The following is a 24,920-nucleotide window of genomic DNA, read 5'->3' as shown; positions in this document are numbered from 1 at the left end:
TCGGCGCAGACCAGGAGCCAAGGATGCCCTGGAAGGACCCCGCCGGGCCCCGGAGCACGCAGCAGGGCTGGTGAACTTCGATGGGGCTTGGCGGTCCTGCACTGGAGCCGGCTGGAGGAAAGTGCGGGCGCCCGGGTAAGCGCGGGGGTGCGGGGCGGGGGTGCTGCGGGTGCTGCCGCGTGTAAGCCTGTCGGGCGTCAAAAGGCGGCTCGGATCAATTTCCCTCCGGCCACTCGACTCGCTCTTACCTTTTGTTAGCCCGGCTTTCCCACCTCGCCCCTCCTCCCTGGTGTGGTCTGAACCTGGCTGGCTCTGGGCTTGGAGTACGCATTTGAATGTGGTTCTGATTGGTGAATGTTCTCTCCTTTTTGTTGTGATTACTACAGACACTTTAGTCCTGCCTTCCCAGTTCTGCGCCCTGCACTAGCAGGTTTGAAAAATTAAGTGCAAAAAGCATGACAACGCACTATGAGGTGGCCGTGGTAAGTGAACTTTAAACCCAAAACTACCATTTCTTCTGGTATGCCGGTCTGGGACCGTGGGTGGTAAGCAGGGATTCGCACACACAAAGGGTTGGGGGCAGGGAAGAGGGGGATTAAACGTAGAGACAAAACCAGCACTACTAATGGGTTTTTTCCTTTTGGTGGTGGTCAGTGGAAAGTTCTGTGTGTATTTGAATCTGTTGAGAAGGCAATGGCCGAGATGCATTTGAAGCGGGTGAGAGTTGACAGCAGGGGAGAAGTGCTGGGAAGGGAGTCGGAGGAGACCCGGTTATTGTCTGTTTTCTAAAGAACCCTGAAGCTCTGACTTCCTGAACTTGTCAGTTGCAGAGCCCCTACTGAAAACCCCAAAGGAGAAAAGAACAATAGGGTCGCCCTCAACTAGATCAGCTACCTCGGCGCCCCCCCCACCCCCGCCCTTTCTTAGATTTCAGGTAGCATCGCTGGAGGCCAGTGTTCTTGGTCAAATTTTCAGTGCGAAATGAGGACCAAATAACGCATAATGGAAAAGTTGTGGTCTTCAAAGGTCTGAGGAAGGCTTCGCTTGTGTCCACTTTAGCATTGCCTTCTCTTTCACACCTTTTAAGGTAAAGTGTGCACATTATTTTGGCAACCTTTCTGAATCCCTTTTTATTTGATTTAAAATTGGAAGTATATTGGAAGTGTATTCCAGGGAAGGATTTCTAAGTTTTACTCTTTTATCTCATTCATTTTTTTCTGAGAATGGCTACCCGTCCAATACAGGGTTTGTGGCAAAGTTAACAATTCTGAATTTGGTGGTGGACCCAACATCTGCTCTGGAGAATTCCAAACTGATCTCATTTGAAAAAGAATCACTAGGCCCCAGTAGTCTTTTTCTTTTTTTTTGTAGATCTAGTTGCTTTTTAACTTACCTAGAGCTGTTGCCATGGAAACGATTGGGCTGTCCTAGATTGGAATGGACCTGCAGGTTCTCTGATGAGACAAAACTAAGTTTGCCAATTTGAAGGATGAGATGGAAGCAAAAATGCCCCTTGAAGGGATTTGTTCTTGTTTCGTTGAGCCTCTTCCTAATTTTAATTTTTATGTGTGTTAATATTACCGCATTGCTTATGTTTCTCAAGATGTGTTCTAAATGTAGTCTTATTTTCAGTGATTATAAACGTCCTGTGTGAACCTAGGAGACATGCAAAAATAATTGTAGAGTGTGTTATGGTGCAGATGAGCGTACTCCAGGGAAATGTCTTCATAGCAAGTGACTTTTGGCCTATTCTACTTGAAGTTTCTGTCACTTCGTAGTAACTATCACAGGAAAGTAGTTCCTTCAAAGCCATTAATGTTACTGTTTTCAATTTTAGAGCTTCTGAACTCAATGGTCAATTAAACTATTTAATGTGTCAGGATAAAGATCAGTTCTGCAAAATTTGTGGGCAAACAAATCTCAGAAGTTTGCATGACACATACATTTGTAGGGACGTTTGCCTTTCTTTGGAGCTGGCATTAGACCTCAGTCAACTAAAAATGTCTCTAGATACATAATTCATTTTGGCTCTTAATAGTCAACTTTCTTAGCTATTTAAGATTTAATTAATCTTGAACTATAAATATATTGAACCGCATTTATGTATACAATATGAAGGTAAGAATGTAATATTTTCTACTGTATAGATAATTGTAATTAAATATATCTTCTGTACATAGACAAAAATAGATTAGACACTTTAATTTAGAAAAATACTTTTAATCAGAGTTATTTTTATCACATTCCATCGCAAATAAACCTTCACCTTTACTGCAGCCTTCCACCTAACATTGAAAGCACCCTATCAGTTGAAGACATTCACAAGAAATAGTTTTAAAAATTGGATAACTTAAATAATTCTCTGGTATTTTCCCTCAATAGTTCCATAGTTCTGTGCCAGTATAAGGCTACTAAATATTCTCAATTTCTTCCTAGCAGAATGCAATATTATAAACTGTTTATTCTAGAAAATACAAAAAGAGTTCAAATACATGTTTTATGCATAAGATACAAATGTTCTTTTGTGTGTTATTAGCACATTAGGAACACATATCTGATATTTTCCTTAAACCATATTCTACCCAAGTACATTTTAAAATTGCAGAAATCTTATGCTGATAAGAAAAACATCCTTAAATGTTTCCAAGTCTGGCAAGCAGTCACTGTTTCCTATAGTACTGGTTTACTTTGAATGACTATTTACACGTAAAGAAGAAAAGTGGAGAGATGTGGAAGTAGAAGCAGGGGCCAGCCAGATTCCGTAATATGATGTTATCGTGCAGGTCTCACCTCTTGCCATGTCTAGGGCATGAAATGTACGTGTGAGCAAAGAAGGGAAACAAGAATGCCTAAAGTAACACATCGTTTTCCTGCCGCTGCTCTTGAGCATGCTAGGCAAGTCTACTCCAGAAGCACTAAATTTTCAAAAGAATGGTCCTTAATAACATGAAACCTCTAGGCTGTGTAACAAGAACAAGATAAATTTGGCAAAGATAAATAATGTTTTGGAACAGAGACTTGTAAGACTTTTAAAATGGCAGATATTTGCTTTTTGTTATTTATTTATTTATTTATTTATTTATTTATTTATTATGTGTGCATGTGTGTGTCTATATGGCACTCACAGGGAGGTCAGAGGACAGCTTGTAGGAGTCAGTTCTCTCCTTACACCACATGGATTCTGAGGATCAAACTCAAGTTGTCAAGCTTGTTAGCAAGTACCTTTAGTTGCTGAGCCATCTCTTTGGCTCCAACATTAAACAATTTTAAGGCACAAAAATAATCTTCATTTATTATTTCTAACTAGCATAAATTTAATGTGTATCTTATATACTAAATACATACTCTAATATAACTAAGGAATTAACTTAACCAGTTAACGTTTTTAGTGTGCCTATCAGGAACCAACCATATAGGTAAGTGCTTGATGTGTACCATCTCAGTTGATGTTGGTTTATATGGTCTAGAAACTGAATAGTTAAGGTCAGATATAGATCACATAGAGAAAATTTGAATCAAAATCTATCACATTTCAACCTCAGGTCTAAAGTGTAACAAATTGAGAATCAAATAAAAGAAAAATAAGAAGTAGTCTACAAGACTTGCAATTTGCATCATAAAAACAATTTTTGCAGAAGAAAGAATGTACTCTGAACTATTCCTAACCATTCAGTGCAGTTGGGTTTGTGTGCAGTAACATGGTTTAGCCACTTGTTTCATCTCTGGGACATCAGTCATGGGGAATTTACTGCATATTCTCTACCCTATTCCAAAAAGAAACGAAAGGACATTAACTCAATTATAATGATGGAGGATTTAAAAAATCTTATGTGTACGAGTGTACTGCCTACATGTATGTGAGTGCACCTGGGTTGTGCAATGCCACACAGGTCAGAAGAGGGCTTTGGATTCCCCTGGAACTGGAGTTAAGGATGGTTTGTAGCCACCATGTGGCTGTTGGGAATCGAACCCCAGTCCTCTGTAAGAGCAGTCAGTGCTCTTAACCTCTGAGCCATCTCTCCAGCCCCTGATGAAATATTTTGAATAAATTCATAGCACCTGCTTAATAAAAGAAAAATCTAACTGCAAACCCATTTTTCCCTAAAATGGAACTAAAGCTAAATAAGCAGGGTGTTGGTTGTTTTCTTAGCAACAAGTGAGATTTAATTTTCATTTTAAAAATACCTAATGATGCTAACTTTTTTTAAATAATAAAATCATATGTGATTTTATAAGTAGCAAATAGTTTGACTACTTTTTTGCCACCGTAGTTACCTTCTAAATCAGCATTTACCTTGACATAGTCAATCTCTACCCTAACTGTTCAGTAATTAAAGAATCTCCAGTTTTTGAACTGTCCTCATTTGGTGAACTAATTAAAAATAGAAAATTACACAAGAAGTTTGAAAGTTTCAAATATAGCTCCATTTTATGATTGCTACTTATTTATTTTTCCCTTTTTCTTCTTGTTTTATGAGACAGGTTCTTCCTGTAGCTCTAGCTGGCCTGGAACTTGTTATGTAGACCAGGCTAGCCTCCATCTCCTGAGTGCTGGGATTAAAGGTGTACACCACCATACCCGGCTATGACTCTTACTTAAACATTAAAATATGAGAGATTCTTAGCTAGGTTTTTATAACCCTAGCACTTGAAGCACTGATGCAGAAGGATTACTGTGAGTTCAAGGCCAACCTGAGCTACAGTTTGGGACCCTGTCTTAGTGCTCCTCAACACCAAGAGACCATAGACTTTCAATAAACACTTTAGAATGCTTTTTTCTTTCTTTAATCTTTGGACCTGGGAGATTGGGGCATAGACAGTATATCTGCTTGAGTTTGGGTTTTGTTATTTGAGTGGAGGTGTTTAGATCTTTATCAAGATAATTCAATCAAGTTGTCCAAAGTACTAATGGAAAAATGTTTAAGGATATCGTCTACATTCAACAGAGAACTGCTCAATATTTCATTTTCATGCAAAGAGAAAGGAAAGCACTGAGAATAATCATGTGACTGTGCAGTGAACTGGCTCCTCAGTTGTGTGGTGTAATATTGTTACTTATATAAAAATGCAGAGACCTTGTACATTTAAAAAGCATTAAAGCATCAGCAAGAAGGTTCAGCAAGTAAAGATGTACATGCCTGGTGACCTAAGTTTGGTGGAAGACTCCAGGCTCCACAAAATGTTCTTTGACCCCCACATGCTCACCACCCACATACAAAGCGTGCACATATACACAACAATACTATAAATAAACTTTTTTGGTAAAAAGCATTTGAAAATGGGCTCACTAGCTCATACCTCTAATCCCAACTATTTTGAAGACTGAGGCAGAAGGCTCATAGGTTCAAAATCAGTGTGTATGACATAGTGAGACCTTGTCTAAAAAAAGTTTTTGAAGTATATATGAATATGTATATATATACATATATACACACATATACATATATAGCATTTGAATTAATGATCTTAAGTGCAGAACATTTTGAAAGGTGGTCTGTTCGTCTTTTTAAATTTTAGGCTTTTAGCCTGGTATGGTGGCACACGCCTTTAATCCCAGCTCTTGGGACGCAGAGGCAGGCAGATCTCTGTGAGCTAGAGGCCATCCTGGTCTACAAAGTGAGTTCCAGGCCAGCTGGGGCTACAGAGAGACCCTGTCTCAGAAAGACAAAACAAAACAAAACAAAACGAAACAAAAAAAAACAAACAAAAACCCCCCAAATTTAGTGTAGTGTAATCTCTTAAATTATTCCTGAAAATTCTTTTGAAGATGAAGCCATTACATTTTGTGTTTAGCGTAAGGTTCCATGGTATGGACTTTCAGTGCCCCTCACAGCATGACAGCATGAAAATTTTCCATGAAGAGTGGACTAATGCAAGCTAGATACCACTCCCCTTGACAGGTAGGGGCAAAAAGCTTGGGAAGGCAGTGGTAATGGTTTAAATTCTTTAAAATCAAGATTATAAAGTTAATAAGACTGGAGATCATTTTAAGAAGGAAGAATTCAACTTTTCAAAAATAGTAACCATAGGATAGATAGTTTGGTTAAGGGGCTGGAGAGATGACTCAGGGGTTAAGAGCCCTGCTCTTCCAGAGGACCTGGGTTTGATTCCTAGCACCCACATGGAGGCTAACAACATGTTACTCCAGTTCTAGGGGATCTGAAGCCCTTTTCTGGCTTGTGCAGGCTTTGTACCACATGGGTGCACTTACATACATGCAAACAAAACATTCATACATATAAAATATAAATAAATAACTAATAAAGTGCAGGTTAACATAAAAATATTTAATATAAAATGTAAAATTGCCACTATCCTTTGTTAAGGATGGTATTAACATTTCTATAGCATATGGATTGCTATAGAAATCTAGGTTTGAATTTCTAATTTTTCAGGGCTTAACCTTTCACCATTAAATCTGATAATGTGGCGCAGATGGTACTCTATACATGTTTGACTCTTACTGTAGTAACACACTTGACTATCTTGGAATACAAACGAATGAAAGACTCCAGTCAATGAACATTACTGCATGCTGGACAATTAGGCACAACGCTAGCACATGGACGGGGGTACACTGCTGGATATGTTACCATGTTGTCAAATACTGTACAGCCACGTCTGAGCAGATATGTCAATAGATGGCCGTATGCAGCAAGGTGAATGGTGTCTGAAGTATGGACACCAAGGGCAGCGCCACTAGTGCCCGCAGTTAGCATCACATTGGCGCTTGGGAGAACATCTCAGTTTTGCACATTGAGTTCATGTTTTCTTTTCATTTAAAAAATTGGAATATTGGATTTTCAAATGATATGCAGAGCGATGGAAGGATGCACTTTCTTCTGTTTGCATATTGCTGTCACTTATAATGAGGGAGCACAAGTGTTTTTCCAAGATTCATTAGAGCAGTTTCTCAGATACACTGCCTTTGACAAATGCACATGGTCAAGGAAAGCCTTTAATATATTGATTCTGTTAGTGTTTTCTTGCTGGTAGCATACTGGGTCCAGCAAAAACTCCATTTTTATTCTTCTATGCTCAAACAAAAATGGGACTCAAAGTGAAAGTAATTAAATAACGGAAGTGCTGAGGGAGATTGCTGGTGAACTGGGCTTTGGCGAGAAAGGGGGATGTAATAAAGAGAGCAATTGATAGAAACATGTTTTTAGATAGAAAAGAGAGTTCCGCTTCATCACAATAAGGCACGAACGGGCTCCTTTGTACCTTTCCCGTCTGCCTCAGAAAAGAAGTGCTGAAAGTGTCCTTATTTATGGTTAATTTTCAGTGCTGGTCAAGCTCAGACCATCCTATTTCTTTCTGAAACTCGCAGATGTATGCAGTTTTGTTGACTTCACTTTGGAGTGATTAGGAATTTCTGTGCACAGCAGTGTGCATTTGCTGTCTGATACCTTGGTAACATAGTTTAGCCCATTCTTACTGGGATTCTCTCCTGGCAACAGTTTTTTTCTTTTTTCTTTTTAAATTCCCCTGTGTTCGTTTTTAGGAAAATCCTCTCAACATTGTTCTATGTATTATTTTATAGGAAGGAAGTATGTAAAATACACTTGAACTCATTTTACTTGTGAGCTTGAATAGCATTCAGATTAGAATGATTTCCCCAGAATTTTGTAGGCTTGCCCAATCCAGCTGTATATTTTATATGCTAATGGAAATTCTATTTTTGTTCCCCTTGGGGGTTTAAGTGATTATAATTGTTGCTCTTCAAAAGCCAAACAGATGATGATTGCTGCTTCAGGAGTATACCAAAAGAAACTGGCTTTCATTAAACCTGCTCATCCACTTCATAATTATCTCCATTTTATCTAGCTAAGAAGCAGGAAAAAAAATGGCAAGTACAGTTCATTGAAGCCAGTTCAGTTATTTAAACATCACTTTATTGAACTAGCAGGAGGTGTTGAAAGTAGGGAGGGTGTTTTCATCCCAACATTGATACGTAGCCAGTGGCTCAACTCAAGAGTTAGTTGAGCATCAAATGCCAGAGGCCACAGGGAATGAGAGGGGAGATATTTTGAGCTATTCTGAGAGGAGGCCTCCAGAGGATACAATGACGAGGACTGCAGTGGCAACTATTCTGAAATATTCTTTTCACTTGCTCTTCTTCCAATGTATTCAAAATGAAGTTGTCTATTTCCTATCCATTAAGAAGGACCTCAAATGCAATCCAAATAGTAGGGAAACTTCCTAAAGAACTTGCAAAAAAATGCTATTCATAATTCTAAGAGGATGATGAATCCCAAGTCTGACATCAAGGATCTCACAAGGAATCCTTGTGAGAAGCCTCCTGATCTGACCATAGGTCAGGAAGGTGATGCTCAGAGAGGGTGGTTTTCCGCAGTAGGGAGATAGAGCGGCTCTGAGCTTTCTGCTCATCAGTTGTAGGGTGGTCACCAAGCTGGCTTGCATTGGACTATGTTTCTGGCCATATATATTACTGACTGTCCTCCTGAAGGCACAGACCGGGTCCTGAACTGTTGCCCAGGGGACAGCAGAATGTCAGAGTCCATGGATGTTAAAGTTCTCTATGAGAAAGCACTTCCCTGCTGGTTACATGGAAACTCTGCAAGAGCTCTCACCTCTCCTAAACTTCAAAGGGCCATGTTTTAGAGTCCAACTGTCTAAGACTAATCTTAGATAAAACAATTCACAAATAAGAAAATGAAGGGTTTCATTTTTGCTATACCTTTTTCTTTTCTGATTTATCATCACTCATGATAGTTCAGCAGGTTTCTCAGCTAATTTTACTTGAGTTTTAACATGGGGAATTTAGCTTCAAAGTTGATTTTAAAACTGGAGAATCATATTGAAAAGGAAAAAAAAAACCTAATTCATTTTAGAAAAAGGAAACGTGTCCTGATATACCTAATATGGACATATATGCTATTTTTCAAATCATATATAGGAATTGGAATCTGGGCCTATCAGCCTTTCTCATCAGCATCTTAATCAACATCTCCTTGATCTTAACAGAGCTTGCCAATGCATGATGTAAATTATATCTAGACTGCAGAGTCATTTCTAAAGCCTGAAGGTATAATGCCCCCAGGGAATAAGAATTTTCACAGTGAGCGCCTAGGTAATCTATGCAATTTGCATTCTTAAATCCAGGGAAAGTATATCGATGGTCTGCTCTCTAGAAACGCTGAATTAAAAACTCTATTTGATAGTATGGCAGCACTGGAATTTTCCTGAATTCTTGTGTATGTGTAATGTTGGGTATGCATCCCTTTTGATGTTCTACCAATGAATTGTTTAAAAGGCTTAAATCTGAGAATATACCTGCTGTACCCAGTCCTGCCCTCACAAAAATAGGTTTTTCTCATCTCCCGTTTCCCATCTCTGCCCACCTTCAGGACCTGAATATACTTTTTCCTCCTCAGGCTGTGCTGCCCCCTTCACTGGTAATGTGAAAGCCCAAGATCTACTAGGAAAGTATCTCTGTTCCTTCTAAAGTGACAGACAAGTTGTTAATGTAATAAATTAATTTCTAAACTAATGAAAAAGTGTTAAGTATCATTTAGTTGTGATTAATTAAAAGTCACTCCCAATCACAGTGAGTACCTTATAGAGTTGTCATGTCAGGTCAGACATATCTATCTATAAATATAGATATAGATATTGATATTTCCCTGGTAGTTATTTTCTTAACTGTGACACCCCTGACCTCTATTATTGAGAAGACTTCTTGCTTATCTTAAAGTAGCGTATTTAGACATGAACTAACTGAACAGGAAAATGTAACTGAAATTAATTTGGGCATATGGGCTTATCTTACTTATGTTTATTAAATAAAAGTAAAGCTGCAAATATAGAGACCAAAATCTATCTTTGCCAGGAATGAGTCTGTAATTCCCCCGCATTACCTCTCAATTCCCAGCATTATCTCTCATTTTACTAGCAGGAAATGGTGCTTGTCCTATGACCTCACCGCCATGTGAATGTAAGTAAAATCTTAAGATATCACAGCTAAACTTTTTTCAGCATGAGACAAAGTACGCATTTGGCAATTATTCTAATTAATCTGCTTAACAGAGAGAGCAGAGCACAAATGGTTCAAGCCACTCCACATTGGCTGACCAAGGGGAAATGTTTGCATTGACTGGAAAACGCTGTACTATGTTTTGGTTTAAATCAGTGTTTAATCAGAATTGCCTACACAGTTTTCAGAATTACTGAGTGAAATCTCTCAGGGTGAGACCAGGCATCCCTACTCAAAAGGAACCCCCCCCCAACCCCCAGGTAGGAAGAGGCAGGATACAAAGCCCTCAGAACTCTGCAGCAGACATTCTCCTAAACACCTGACAAGCGCTTTTTTCACTTAATGCTCACAGCATCCCTAAAAGGTGGCTATTATTTTCAATGCCCATTTTACCAATGATAAAGTTGAGACTTAGAAATGTTGGGCAACTTGCCTAAACTCATAAAGCCAGTGGGAGATGCAAAACCAGAATTCGGGTCTGCTTGAACACTTTTAGCTGCCACAACTCTGAACTTAAAAAGTCTTTTTAATATACAGAAGGGAAATGTATGGCTCTATTTTATAGCTGCAATTTCCCACCCAGAAGCTTCAATTTTGCTGCTTTGATTACCCTAAGAATATCCAGAGCATACAAAGATTGTCTCATTTTGTAGCCTTAAAAAGAACTACTATATTCATGTGAAAGGCTACATGGTCTAATAGGTAAAAGTTACTTTTATATCATAAGTAAATGCTTTGCTTTCTTTGTATAAAGGTCACTTTTGACCTCAGCTCTTAATTTAAAAATTTAAGGAGCTGCCATAATTTCATTGCAGAAATTATTCAGATAGGAGATGATGTTGGAATTGCATGAATTTCCTCTCAGGTCAATTTCTTATGAAAAATGTTAACAATTATCTAAATTCATTTTTGATAAACACCATTTCCGGAGTGGACTATGCAACTTTAGTTAGTTTGTTTTTTTCTTCCGATTTAAGGATGACACTAATATTGAAAATAGTGATGACTCATGTCTAGGACTGAAATTTGTTTGTTATGAGTTTATATATTGAGTTTATATATTTTTCCCCTTGAATTGCACCAAAAATGGTTTTTAAATTGACTTTAATTCATGCCCAATAAATCAGACAAGAATTGATTGCCACAGTCATGTTTGGTTTAAAATTATTCAAGACTGTGCCATGAGTCAGACGAGTGAGCGTGTGAGGTGGCAGTACTTTCTGTCCTTTGTGATGGTGAACAAGGTTTGTAAAGACAGTTGTAATTTATACCTAAAAATGATCTACTATGTAGTTCCTACAGCTTAAAGTATAGTAACGGAGCACTTTAAAATACAAAATTACAAAATGTTTCTCCAGTATCTTCTCTTCCAGTGGTAACAATACTGAAAATTTAGTCATGATCTTCTTTTACGGTAAATAGCATCTGCTTGTAGCTCTTGTTCAGCACCTGGCCATGATTTTAGAATACTTCTAAGTAGTACAATGAAATAAGTGGGAGTGCTGACACTGAATCATCTTACAGAGTTAGACTGTGAGCCACTTTCCTGTTCTCTGAAGAGTGATTTTAAAGACAAAAATTAAATAATAGGAAAATTGAATTAACTCGGGTGACTGTTTAGGGCATTGAAATAGCAATTCACTAAATGGTACCTGTCAGCAAGCCAGTTTTTGTTCAATCTCATTATAATTATTTACTGTATTATAGTTTTCAGTTATTTATGTGCCATAAAAATATAAGCAAGTCATTTTTGAGTTGGGAAACTTTTTTTTATGAGATTCTTTACTGGCTGTGGGAAAAACTGTAAGAGGTAAAAGAAACTATTAATTAATGAAGAAAGAAACTTCCTGGCTTCTTTCCATAATATAGGAAGGTAGTAGATGAAGGAAGTACTTTATTTTTTTCTTTAATTAATATTCATCAATTCTAATTGGGCAGGATAATGATGAGTGATATAGTCTAAGCAACTGGAATAGCAGGTCTGAGAAGTGGCTGTATCACTGTCATATTTTTCATTAAGCATTTATTTTTATTAGTGATTTATCTTGTTTATAATCTTTAAAACTCAGAGCTGCAAATCTGACCTCTCTCTGAATCTAAGTCACAAATTAGGACCTTATTGGCTCTGACCACTCAGTCTATGCAACTGCTCAAATAGCTGCTGTTCTAAGTACAACATTTCAGTTCTAAGTACAACATTTCAGTGAAAATCCTTTATATAAGGTTTAATAAGCTCACTGTTTCATCAAAATCCTCACATATAATGAAATAATAATTATACATCATACTTTCAATGGCTTTCTAGCTATTTATTTTATGGTTATGGAGCAGACCTCTTAAATACCCAAAAAACTAAATCAAGTTCCTAAAATTCCAGAACATCTTAGAGAACATCTTAGGAGGCCTTGGAGTTTCTTAAATCCTCAGGCACTTTTCTTGGAATCACTTTAAAGAAGAGAGAAGCAGTTATTGGTTGTATTTCACTTCCATTTGTCAGCAGTAGAATGATAAGACATAGAATATAATTACTTTTGTAATTTTGTGTTAATTTTGTGTTAATTATAATATCTATTTTCCTTATGGTTTGTTCTCTTTTAAGTGTTATGTCATCTGTAATTTCTACTATCTTTAAAGATGTTGCATTTTATATCCAGAAGGTACCTGGGAGATAATATACTAAGGATGTGGGTTCTAAAGACAGTCAGTTTCTACTTATATATCTTTGGGCAAGTTGCTGAACTTTCTCAGTGCCTTCAACAGGAAGAGCATAAGATGCCCAATTTGGAGCAGGTAGACCATTGGAAAGCCACTAGCATGTAGGTGTCATGTCATCATTATCATCATTACCAATCTAGTCTAGGAATCATGAGATTTAACTAGAATGACTTGGTGAAGGGAAACACTAGTCAGTGGAATAATTAATGCTAGGACTCCTGTGTCCTTTAAGTCCAGGGATCTCTGATTAATAACACAAGTTACACCTTCACCGCAGTGGTTTTAAAGGCCTCCATAGGCACAAAGGTATTTTAGAGGCATCCAAAGTTAAGCAGGTTGCCAGCCTCACAGGCTCTGGTTCCATTTTCCACACAGCAATCTTGGGCTTGTTGCAAACATATTCTTTGTGCAGAATCCTATGAGTTTTCTAGTGCCAGGAAGATGTATTTTGGCCATCAGAACACTTTCATGAACTCCTCCTCAACACCTCTCAGTTCTCTCTCTCTCTCTCTCTCTCTCTCTCTCTCTCTCTCTCTCTCGTTATTCTTTGATCCAGCTACTTCATTGCAAGAGGTTTTGAGTTTTAGACAAAATTTTGCTTCTTAATATAGCTTATGTCTTGGTTCTCATTCCTGTACCTTTCGGTCTCTTTCTGCTTGGCACTTCCAAAATTTGCAGTAGTTAATGGTGTAACCTGTCCTGGTAGTTTTATATCTGTACTTCCCTGAGCTAACTTTCAAAGCCAGCATGGTGACTTAAACTTGCTAAACCAACATGACACCTGTGCTTTCCAACCTACTACCTCCACTATAGCCAGCCTGGTCTCTTTCACCAAACTGCTGTAATTTTTACCTCTCAAAACTTCTTCCATTTTCTCTGTACGCTCCACTCTCCATGCAGTAGATTTATAGAAAGATCCTTCAACTTGAAGGCTGAACACTGTAAAACGTGTTAATATTTTCCTCTTTTTATAGCCCTTCTAAAGAGCTTTAAACTTTCATGTATTCTCTTGATATGATTTAAAAAGAGAAATGCATCTTTTTAAAAAATGTTTTTTTTTAATTTTATGTGTACAAGTGTATTGCCTGCATGTATGTAAGTGCACCCATGTCGTGCAATGCCATGGAAGTCAAAAGGGGATTTCGGATTCCCCTGGAACTGGAGTTAAGGACGGTTCGTAGCTGCCATGTGGGTGCTGGGAATCCAACCTGGGTCTTCTGCAAGAGCAGTCAGTGCTCTTAACCACTGAGCCATCTCTCCAGCCCCAAGAAATGCATCTTTTAGTATTCATTTTGCATCTAAGAAATTACTACTATTCCAGAGAACACCAATGCTCCGTGGGTTAAATAATGAGTGCTGGCATAAAAGAAAGACTTTTCCTTTCATTGTCTGCACAAGGAATCTAGAAATATCAGTGAGAGAAATAAGAATTTCACAGTAAATTGTGTCAAAATAATTCAAGGCAATGTCAATTTGTTACTCAAACAGCTTACACAGTCTGTAACACTGTTCATTCATGTTACAATTTCCAACTTCTGTTTACAAAAACTGACATTTTAAATAACCATATTCTCTAGTTTCTAATGTGAGAACAACAGTGACCAAAGGGATGGGATTTTGTTTCTATTACCACAGCATCCTTGCCCTCAAAACGCATGTACATATATGCTTGATCACAAAAACAGATTTTTATTTTAACCTTATCGCCACGAAGAGCTAAGATGAATTGGAGTGTAACAACAGTAAGCAAGAGATCTGGCTACTCTGTACACACACTTAGGCATTTATTCCTATTGCTAATTCCTCACAGGAGTCTGTCACATGACTATCCTTACCCTTGAGTGGGTCAGTCTTATCAAATTATAAGGTACTTTAAAGGATGCAGGCACTACTGAAAGTTAAAAACATTGCATCTGTTTTCTATAGTAACCTAAAATAAAGTAAGACCTCTAAAAGTTTAAATTTGTTCTTTCATTAGCCTGCAAAATTTTGTTTCCTTCCAACTCACTTACTGAAGTCCACATCTGTAGCTGTGTCCTTACCAACCCATCACAAAGTTAGCCCGGTAGGAAACTGCGAAGCTGTAAACCACAAGCAAGGCTTAGTATTCTTCTGGTAGTCTGTGTTTTACAATACCAACTGGATATTAGTTCTCAATTTTGTCTTATTCAAAACAACAACAACAACAACAAAAAACCTATGATTAAAAGCTCTTTACAGTCTGCCTTTATAGTCCTTTGGATATTTCAAATACTACTGGAGTGGAAAGTACTGTTAGCCCATGTAAACAGAGCAAATGTAATAGCATATAAAATACTTGTGTAAAGGAAGAATGAGCCTAGGATAAAGGACATTGGTATTGATTTCTCTCATTGACATAAAGGACCAGTAACTTTTAAATCATGTTTGGGGATTTAAAAAAAAGTATAAAATAAGCCTGGATCATGTGTGCATGTATGTAACAGTAATAAAGTATCTTCACATAAAATAAAAATATCTTAATTTGATTAAACGTCGGTGCTATACATTTGATTAAATGTGATTTCATCAAGTCATTAGTTGAATTATAAGCTATACTTAATGCCAAACATTAACATTTGAGCCTAACTTAAATAACAATAGCCATAATTAATGCCAGTGAGGGAGCAGATTGCTGAAAAACTGACATTCAGGAAACCTGCACTCTATTTCTATTAACCTTAGAAATGTTACCTAAATTCCTCAAGCCTCTGTAATGTCCCTGAAAATGGAAATAATTTATGTCCCTCTCACCCCCTGGGGTTAACATGATAAATATGTAAAAGTGCATTGAGCTATTTGTGATAAAAGATACCATAAAAATCTAAGGTATTTTTATTATTATATCAGTCAAATGGGATCTCAGAGTTAGTTTCTTTTTGACGATCCACAACTTTTTATGGGTGAATCATGAAATTGTATTGGGAAATATATTATAGTCACATAACAGGGCAGACAGATGATTTTTGTGCCTTCTGGGGCCTTTTAAACTCAGTTACAATTAGAAATGTGAGAAGATATTTATCATAGAACATATCAGGGAGGGCACTAGTGAGAGCAAATGAAAATATTTAAGAGACAGTATGTAAGGCAGGAATTCTGATTCCACCTTTAGGGAGGAAAAATGCCCATGATCAGAGCTACCATGTAATGCCCACTTCTTCCATGCAGTAATTTCAACTATTTTACACTTGTGATTATATTTAACCTCACAGCGATACTAAATTGATCATCATTATCATAGTTTTATAGATCAGGAAACTAAGGCGTAAAGGTGAAAAGTGAGTCCAAGGAAGGCTCTACCATGGCAGAATCAGGTTCAAGTCGACGTGAGCTGAACTCATACCCAGGCTCTTACTTTGTAAAATTATAGCTCCTGAAAAGGATTATTATGATTTCTATCTCAAGGAGAAAATTTCCATAAGCTCTACCATTAAAAATTACAGCGCACAAACATTTAGATGACTAAGGAGTAACAACAACACAGATGGGCATATTGTGAATATGTTTTATATAACACATTTACTGAGCTATTTAGATCTCCTAATTTTTTCTTTCACTAGGGCTTCCTAAAAGGTAATCTGATTTCCGTTAAACATTTATTGTCTGTAATCTTGTTCTGTTACTCTGGCACGCGATAGGCACCCAAAAGATGCTTGAATTGAATTGAAATGAGCTTTTGTGATAGATGAGGAATAAATATTTAGAAATAGAATGAATTGTCACTCACTTGACTCTTACCTGATGATAACTGCTATATTTGAAAAAAATATAGTTAACTCTGTCCGATAATTTTGGTAACAGACTGATGATCAGTTATAAAGAAAAAGATTACCACTTTTGGATATTTTAAAAGCTTCCAGTAGTTTTTCCTTTACATGTCGCAGAAAGACTCTTGGCCTTAGCTACATGCTATCTCATTTCCTAAGAGAGGAGCTGATACTAGGAAATCCTGTTGGAAACAAATTTGATATTGCCAAATATTTTGTTAGATTTCACTACTGAAAATGGATTGCCATGCCTTTAAAAACCATATATATTCTTCATTAGTGGAAAGGGTTTTCATATTAATTTCATACTAAAGCATTTTTCTACTCACAAAATTTAAAGTTATCTTTTAGTTTTGAAATGTTATAATTTAAATTCATGAAATATCTCTTATCTTTTGTTTCATATCTTTTAAAAGTTGTACCTGTATGAATAAATAGTTCAGATAATTCACTGTGTATATATTGATTAATAAAATAAAAACAGAACCCATACCTTAAGGATTCATTAATTAACCTGCTAATTCAAATGTGTCTCTTTTTTTAAACAAGTACAGCAATATCTTATTCATCTGGATACTGCACGCTATCATAGTGCCTAAAATGCTGGAAGTGATGAGAGGAATATTTCTCAAAATGCTTACATAGTAGACATTATTGAAACCAGTATAACATCATGTAAAATGATAACATGGGAAAAAAAGGCTAATGTATAGGTTAGTGTATATAACCATAAATCTCTGCCTCATTAAAGAGTACACAGTACTTGATTCATACACACACTCGACTTTTTTTTTTTTTTTTCATCTTTTTGAGACAGGGTCTCTCCCTGTCACCCCAGCTGTCCCGGAACTCACTATGTAGACCAGGCTGGCCTTGAACTCACAGAGATCCACCTGCCTCTGCCTCCCAAGTGCTGGGATTAAAGGCGTGCGCCACCACGCCTGGCTCAACTTTTATTTACAAAGATGAAAAACCTTTACAAAGATGAACACATCTTCTCTGTGCTACATGGTATAAAGTCTTTTCATATATAATTATTCAACAGAAATGTCTTTGAGATTCCATAACTGATAATATATGTGTTTGCTTATCACTCTGCAAGAAATCAGATAACTTCAGAGTTCATAAGAACTCATTTTAATATATCAGAATACTTTAATAATTACTGAAGCATATAAAGGAATCCTAGAGCTTTTTTCACATCACTTTTTCTAACAAATTTACCTGTTTTTTCCTTACCTGCAAGTTGAAACAGCCTTTGTATTTTCGGTTATGTGTGCTAAGGCATTGATCTAAAGTTGAGTGTTAAACAAAATAAAAACTGATTGATTTTCTGAAGGTGGATTAACTGTGTCTTGTCACCTGAAGGCACTTTTTTAAAATGAAGCTCTTAAGACAAGATACAAATGTGGAAAATGTAACGTGTCCTCTCATTGGCTTAACTGGACACCAGTGGACTTGTAAGCAATCTACTTAAGACACAAAGAACAAGGGACAGTGCCAGGTCATTAGGGGATCAAGAAAAGGTCAGTGGCGATGTTGGTCTTTATACATATTAAATTTGGGAGTCATATTTATTGCAATAATGAATACTTTAAACCTTAAAGCAGACAGAGGGCTGTAGATAAAAGTGTGCTATGTGGAAAAGCTGATATCATAGTACTTACCTGGAATCAAGTTTGCTAACACCCATTGTAATGGCCTGGGTAGAAGGGGAGGAAGCTGGAATGCAACTGTTAATTCTGTAAATGGCTAAGTGGATTTTTCTCAGTAGTTGAGCCGGGAAGAGGCCCTGTCAGCTTTCAGCTAAAGGGAAGGTTAGCCTCAGGTTCTGGAAACTCCTGTATCCTGTTGACACCTGCTTTTCTTACAATGAAAGGAAAACTTTGGAGTCCTTTTGGGATCCCCTTCCTCTGGCCCCTGCTCTGAGCTGATTCCCCTTTCACTCAGGCTGGCTTCCATTGTTACCTAAGGTCTAGCTCACTAACTTCACACCACTTCATAGTTTTGAAATTGAAGGACCTTGGCATGCCTTTTCCGACTTCTCACAGCATCCTCTTACCGAATATTAAAAAAACCTGTTGGCCTTTTTCTTTTCCCCACCCCCTACCCCATATAAAGGACAAACCTCAATATCCCATGGCAGGCGCCCCCTCTCTGCCAGCCGAAAGCATTTTAATGTCAGTTTACTCTCGCAGTCTATCAGCAGCCGGCTGCCTCTGCCACCTGAATTTCAATTTCTTAATTTACAGCCCAGATGAAACAGAATGGCGCAGAATCTGGGCTGCCCTCTACATTGGGTTGGGCTTATCAAGCGTGAAGTTTGGCGCTTTGCAAACCTATTCAAGTGATTATCTGTTGAGGACCTCTCCAGCCATCTCCATCTCTGCAGCAGGCTGATAAGGCAGCTGTTTCTCTAGCCGCGGTCTCCCTGGGCCTCAGTCTTCAGATACAAACTCCGCCTTTGTCACCGTGCCCCGTGCCGTCGCATGCTCGGTGGGGCAAGGGCTTGATCTGAACACAAGTGTGTGTGTGTTGGGGGGGGGTACGAGAGCCGAGGAGGGAGGAAAAGAGGAGTGAGGAGGGAGGGCGGAGAGGGGGGAAAGAGTTGCAGACCTGAGGGAGCTGGGGGCCGGGCGCACGCCCGCGCTCAGTGTGGCTCTGATTGACTGGTTGCTAGCCAGGCTTTATTATTTCAAATTAGGCGTGGATCGCACACAAGTGGAAACATAAATCTTCAACCTAAGAAAGGACCTCCGAGCATCGGAAGCAGAAAAACCGTTTCTTCCCAGGTCTGGGTAAAGGGGCCGGCAAAAAAAGACTGATTGCTACCCGTCTGAGACAGATGGTTTCCTTTAACTTTGGAAACTGCTATTTTTAATTACTTGTATTAATTTTGCATGAGACGTACCGGCTTCAGGAAGAAGCTGTTAGTATCCCTGAAAGACGCGGACACGAGGCTCTGATCTGCCCTGTACCACCTCCAGGTTTTCCCTCACCCTCGCCGCGTTTCCTGCAAGCTTCTTTTCCCGCTAGCCGCACGTGAGTTTATCCTCCCAGAAGTTGCAGTTGATCCCCCTAAAAGTTCCTACTGAGTAAAAGACGGAAGAAATCTGAGGATATTCTTGGAAGTGTTTCCGTAAATGATTGTTGGTCAGAGGCTGCAAATACATTTTTCTGGAACACTGTGGGGCACGTACGACAGAACGTGGTCTGAAACCGGTAGGCGAATGATTTAAAGGAAAATGAGATTCATATAAATTTTGTCCAGGAAAAAAAAAAGAAAAAGACGGGGGGGGGCACAAAGGGTGGTCTACAAGATTTACTGCTAACTAGTTTTATTAAAAATTTTGAACATTGAAATAATCTACATGTTTTTAGGTAAAACAGAAACCGGGATTTAGGAGAAATTCTCCTTGATTGAGTTACTTTACAGTATTTTCCCCTGGAACAGTAGTTTAAGACACAAGATAAAGGAAAGGATGTTTGTGATCCTGATCACTGCCACCAGAGACACAGTTCCCTGCTGGAAGCGTTTGCAGTATAATAGAGTCCTCTGCAAAACAGTCTGGATTTACTCACCTTAAGGGTAAAAGATTTTGCCTCTTTGCCAGGGTGTGTTGAAATCACCCCAGAAGAGAACTGGATAGATGAGCCAGGGTGAACTTAGGTGTTCTTAATGTCATTCCCACTGGGAAATCCAAGATGGAAAACTCTGGAGTGGGCTTGCCAGGCTTTTCCAAGACTACCTGGATTTGCATTTATTTTGCATGAGCGCTTGGAGGATTCTGGCAGGGGGGGGTATGCAGCTAACTCTTCCGGTGGTTTGCCACAAAGGCCGAGCCCTAACAAAAGCGAGCCTAATTCCAAAGAAACTATTACTACGGGGTAGGACAGTGTCTGCCTCAAATTCGTGGAATGAAAGGTCCTCCCAAAGTGTGTTTTCCGTGTCTCATAGGGAGAGGTAGAAAACACCGTACCAACCGTGCTGCGTAAACTTTCGGCCCAGACGGCAGGTCTCTGTCCATGGTGCTAATTTCCCCTCCTTTCCCCTGTCCGGCTGCCAGAATCTCAGAGGTGTCAAATTTATCCACAGCTTTTCCTGTTTTTCAAACTGCGGAAAGAATGTTGATAAACAACTTTCAGAAGGATAAGTAAAAGGATAGTGGCCAGATTCTATAACGCGCATATCTCTCACGCAGGCATTAAAATACCATGTTTCAAATACTATGAATGCAAAACCTCTTGAAAGCTCAACAAACAGAATAGAGTTTTTATTCATCTGAGAGGATCCACTGTTTTGAATTTCCACACTAAGTCAAATATAATCAACTCATGCACATAAGCTGCTTTATTTACTATTTTAAAAAGTTACAAGTAGTATGTAGAAACCCTTAATTATAAAATGTTAAAATCACTCCTTCTCTTCCCTCAGGAGGACTGGTGTAAGGGGGTTATTTATCTTAAATAACATTGTCCACAATAGCTTTAAGAATTCCTGTGAGGGACATGTTCTTTATAAGGAAACAAGTGGAATAATCAATTGGAATCATTACTTTTTCAGCTTTGAGAATCATTATTTTGCAACTTTATCTGCATCAGTTTTTCTCCAGGCTTTCAGCAGCTCTCTTGAAAGCTCTAGTTTCTGGTGTAAGTCACAACAGCACCGAGGACCTTGAGGATAATGTCAGAGCTAACATGACAATCAGAGCTTGACTATCTTTAAGATGTTTATCTAATGCAAGTTCAGGTGCCAGAGCATGATTCTTTTACTTAATTATCGATCTAGAGGGGTTGTTCATATTTTTGCTTAATTTAGGTGGGATGTTTGCCTATAGTCTTCATTAACTGCCAGAAGTCCCGTATATGTTAAGGTTCAGGATATGACATGTGAATTTCAAAATAAAATCTACATTCAGATATCATTTGTCTCAAGGCAGCTGTCTTTGGTTTTATCTTTAAAAGTTAGAAAAATAAATGTTGCTTACTCATTTAAAAGGTTTAAAATTTAACAACAACTGTCTTATTTATGTAGCAAACTAATGTGTTAAGATATTTTCAATTTCTAGGTAAGTCCACTTTACAGAGAAAAGACAACATGTTGAATATGACAATAATTTGAAAAATACTTGCTTCTCTGCCAAACTGAGAACAAACATATGCACCAAATCTACAGAACTTAGTATTTTGCATCTGAATACAAAAGCTTACTGTTTTCCATGTAATATCTTTATTAGTTTCCACACAATCAGAAGGTACTTCTATAGTTATAATGGTAAGGGTTTTCTTAGAAATGTTGAGAAGTTTATTTGAACATAAAAAACTAATGCAATACCAATGTTCAACCATGGTCACAAGGAGAAAATACAATTCATTTCTTAGATAAGTCTGGCTAAATCAGATGGTAGTATACTTTTGCCTAAATTGTATTTCAGTTGAGGTAGTATGACTGCGTTCCTCGCACTTCCATAGTAGATAGTGTCGCAGTGTGTCATCTAGCTTCTTGACTCCACTTCTATAAGCTACTTTGTTTTTCTTCAGTACTGCTAGTAGTTTCACCCGAGACACCCTGTACCAAATTTAAGTAGGAATTATGACCCCAAGGGCTACTGTTATAAAAAAAGTAGAGGTGGGGCCAGGGGATGAGAATTGTAAATGCTAATTATAAGATAACATATAGATTCAGGCCTTCTTTCCCAAACCCTAGTTATTGTCATGCAGAGCAATAGAACTCAGACATTGTTAGACAGGCTAACCAGAGATAAACAGGTCCCTGGTTCTTTGCCATTAATCATTTATCAACACTGAAGGACATTCTCAAGGAACTGATTTACTTTGTTCCACACTTCCAAGTCTTTTTGCTTTCTTTCTCATCCCATTCTATGACACCCTTCCTTTCTGCAATCTTTAACCGTCTACCAGTGCCTTCTCTGTTGCATTAACAAGGACAGCCATTAGTAGCCAAAAAAACAAAACAAAAAACCAGGTAAAATAATTTCTTAGAGAAGCTACATTAGATTGTGTAAGAAATGTACTATCTAGGAAGTTGATACTATCTTAAAACTGAAAGAAGAAATTCTAACTAGAAATGAATGTAAGTCAAGTGGATATTGTCTCTTCTTATAACTCAAGTCCAACAACCTCACTTTCACTTAAAGGAAGAAATAAATATGAACAAAACTGTACTTCAGACTCCTGAATATTAATTAAATATGGGGTTGTGAGAAAGCAATCATCATCCATAAAGCAAAAACATCCACAGCACTTGGTCTTCTGGCTAAACTTTCTAAATACTCAAAGGAAAAACCCTGGTAAAGAGTGGGGTATCTTTACTGTCAGCAGTCCATGTGTGGTCCAAGAGCAGTGCTGCAAATGCAGAGGAGTGGCTTGTTCTAATTCTATGCACAGTTGCTCAAGGGAAGGACCTGAGGACCTTATCTCTACTCATTACCTGTTTTCCTGTACAGGATGTTTAGCTTACCCTTTTCTATTCTGATATGAACTGAAAGATAATTCAAACTGTACAGCTTTAATTGAAAGCTGACTTCATCTTATCCTAAAAGGGAAGAGAGAGCGAGAGCGAGGGTGCGAGAGAGCAAGACAGTATGAGAATTTTCAATGCGCACATATTAAAATAGGGAAAGACACATACAGTTGCCTTAACAGTACGGGAACAGAAACCGAAAAAGGCATGCGAACAAGTACTGGTTGTACATTCATTCCTCTCACATCAAAGGGAAGGAGCTCTCAGTGACTCATACATACCGGACAGAGTGTAATGTTATAAAGAACTATGCCAAAGATGCAGCTGTGGTGGCAGAAACAAGGACTCTTTCGGAAGCAGAAAGATTTAGGAGGAAAGGAGGTGGTGCCACATCGCAAACTCTGAGAGTACAGCTCCAACCCGCCTACGTTGCTCTCTCCCCATCTCTGCATTTCCCTTCGCCGTGTGTACCTCCCCGCACAACTTACCTTGAAACGGGACTCCATTGAGCTCTCGAGAGTGACACAAGGCCCCAGCCAATCGCGTGGCCCAGCTTCGCCGGGGCGGTCTCCGTGGAAGGGTCTGGACCAATCCGGAGCCTGGGGCGATGAGCAAGCTGCGTTGTGGCGCAACTCGGCGTATACTTCCGCGCGTGCTGCCCGGGATAGGAGCCGGGCGAGCAGCTGCACACACGGCAGTGCGGAGGCAGAGGAGGGCTGGTGATCCGGTGCTATAAATCTGTGGTCCAGTCCACCTCCCTTTTAAGCCGTCCTCCCCTTTATTTCTGTTCTCACTCAGAGATGCAGCAGCTTACTCCTGTAGCGACCTACTAAAAAGCAACGAGGAGAAAGACATCTTTTTGAAAAACAAAAACAAAAACGTTCTTTCGTCTCTTTCTTTGTTCCTTGGTTTGTTTTTCTTGCCCCTTTTTGTTTAGTTGAAAGGCAATAGAGGGTAGTCTCTCCGTCTTTTTAAACTCTCCTTTTTAAGTTTCCCCTCCCCTGTCGTATTTTTTTTCGCCATTTCTTTTAGCATTGGACTTTGGGGTCGAAAGCATTTCTTTTTATTTGCTTCTTTTAAGCCGAGCACAGTTTAGGTTTCGTGCTGTCTTGAGAACTCTCCGGCAGCTTTCTTGCACATCCTTATTGGGAGAACTGCACCGTTACTTTAAAAACACACACACACAAAAACCTTAAGGGAGAAAGGTAAGTTTCGGTTCGGTTTCTTTAATCATTAGTTGCAGCGATGCGCTGGCAAATCCAGAAAACCTGTAAGTGAGCGGAATGCAGAATGTGAAGTTAACGGCACATGTTTGCCTGCTTTCAAAGAGGCTGCCTGCTTTTTAATTCCGGAGAGCTGGGAAGAGACCGTGGACCGGCGCAGGCTGAACGTAGGGATTTTCGAGAATGTCAGTGGCAGAAACTTAGGCGGTGGACGTGGTCAGGGGCGAGCGAGGCTGCAATGGGGGGCGGATGTGAGCGAGCTTCGGACCGAGGTTGGAAGTTCATTTCGTGGGAAGAGAACTTGAGTGCTGGGGGATGCATGCCTCCACTTTGGCAAAGCAGCTGGAGGAGCGGATTAGACCAGCCCGAACCCGGTTCATTGCATTAGCAGATAGCGCGCTGGGGAGCTGGGGTGGCCGGATGGATTTGGATGCTGCGGCAGGCAGCGAGTTGTAGGGACTGAGGAAAGTACCCGCCGCCGAGGGCCGGGGCGGGCCGGTGGTCGCCAGCTGTCAGAACTCGCAGTGGCCAGGTACGCCGACTCCCAGCCACCGACTGCAGGGTCGACATTCAGAGTTAAAAGAAATAGTCAGTTTGCGGCCGAAGCCTCGAGCCTGTGCCGGATACGAGATTCCCTTTGTTCAGGAAAGCGTAAATAAGACGCCTGGAGCCGAGCGGGGCGGCTCGGGCGGAGGGCGGCGGCCGCCGAGCCC

General features: G+C 39.1%; 1 protein-coding gene across 9 annotated transcripts in view; it reads left to right on the top strand.

The window, feature by feature from the left end:
- The window catches only part of Elavl2 (ELAV like RNA binding protein 2), a 155,745-nt gene continuing 130,825 nt past the window's right edge, over nt 1-24,920 (top strand). For 2 of the 9 annotated variants that reach the window (XM_029561534.1, XM_008828942.2), the window contains exons 1-2: nt 1-135; nt 387-482. In XM_029561534.1, the coding sequence (XP_029417394.1) occupies nt 456-482 (27 nt within the window). In that variant the 5' untranslated portion in view covers nt 1-135; nt 387-455. Of the gene's footprint in view, nt 136-364; nt 483-23,553; nt 24,190-24,920 lie in introns of those variants that run through there. The other 7 variants (XM_029561533.1, XM_008828939.3, XM_008828941.2 and 4 more) reach the window with 4 other exon arrangements.

This window comes from Nannospalax galili, unplaced genomic scaffold (assembly GCF_000622305.1).
Source record: "Nannospalax galili isolate Female #2095 unplaced genomic scaffold, S.galili_v1.0 scaffold52, whole genome shotgun sequence".
In the NCBI taxonomy this organism is placed as follows: domain Eukaryota; kingdom Metazoa; phylum Chordata; class Mammalia; order Rodentia; family Spalacidae; genus Nannospalax; species Nannospalax galili.
Note: the sequence above shows the minus strand (reverse complement) of the source record. Positions and strands in the feature narration are given on the sequence as shown.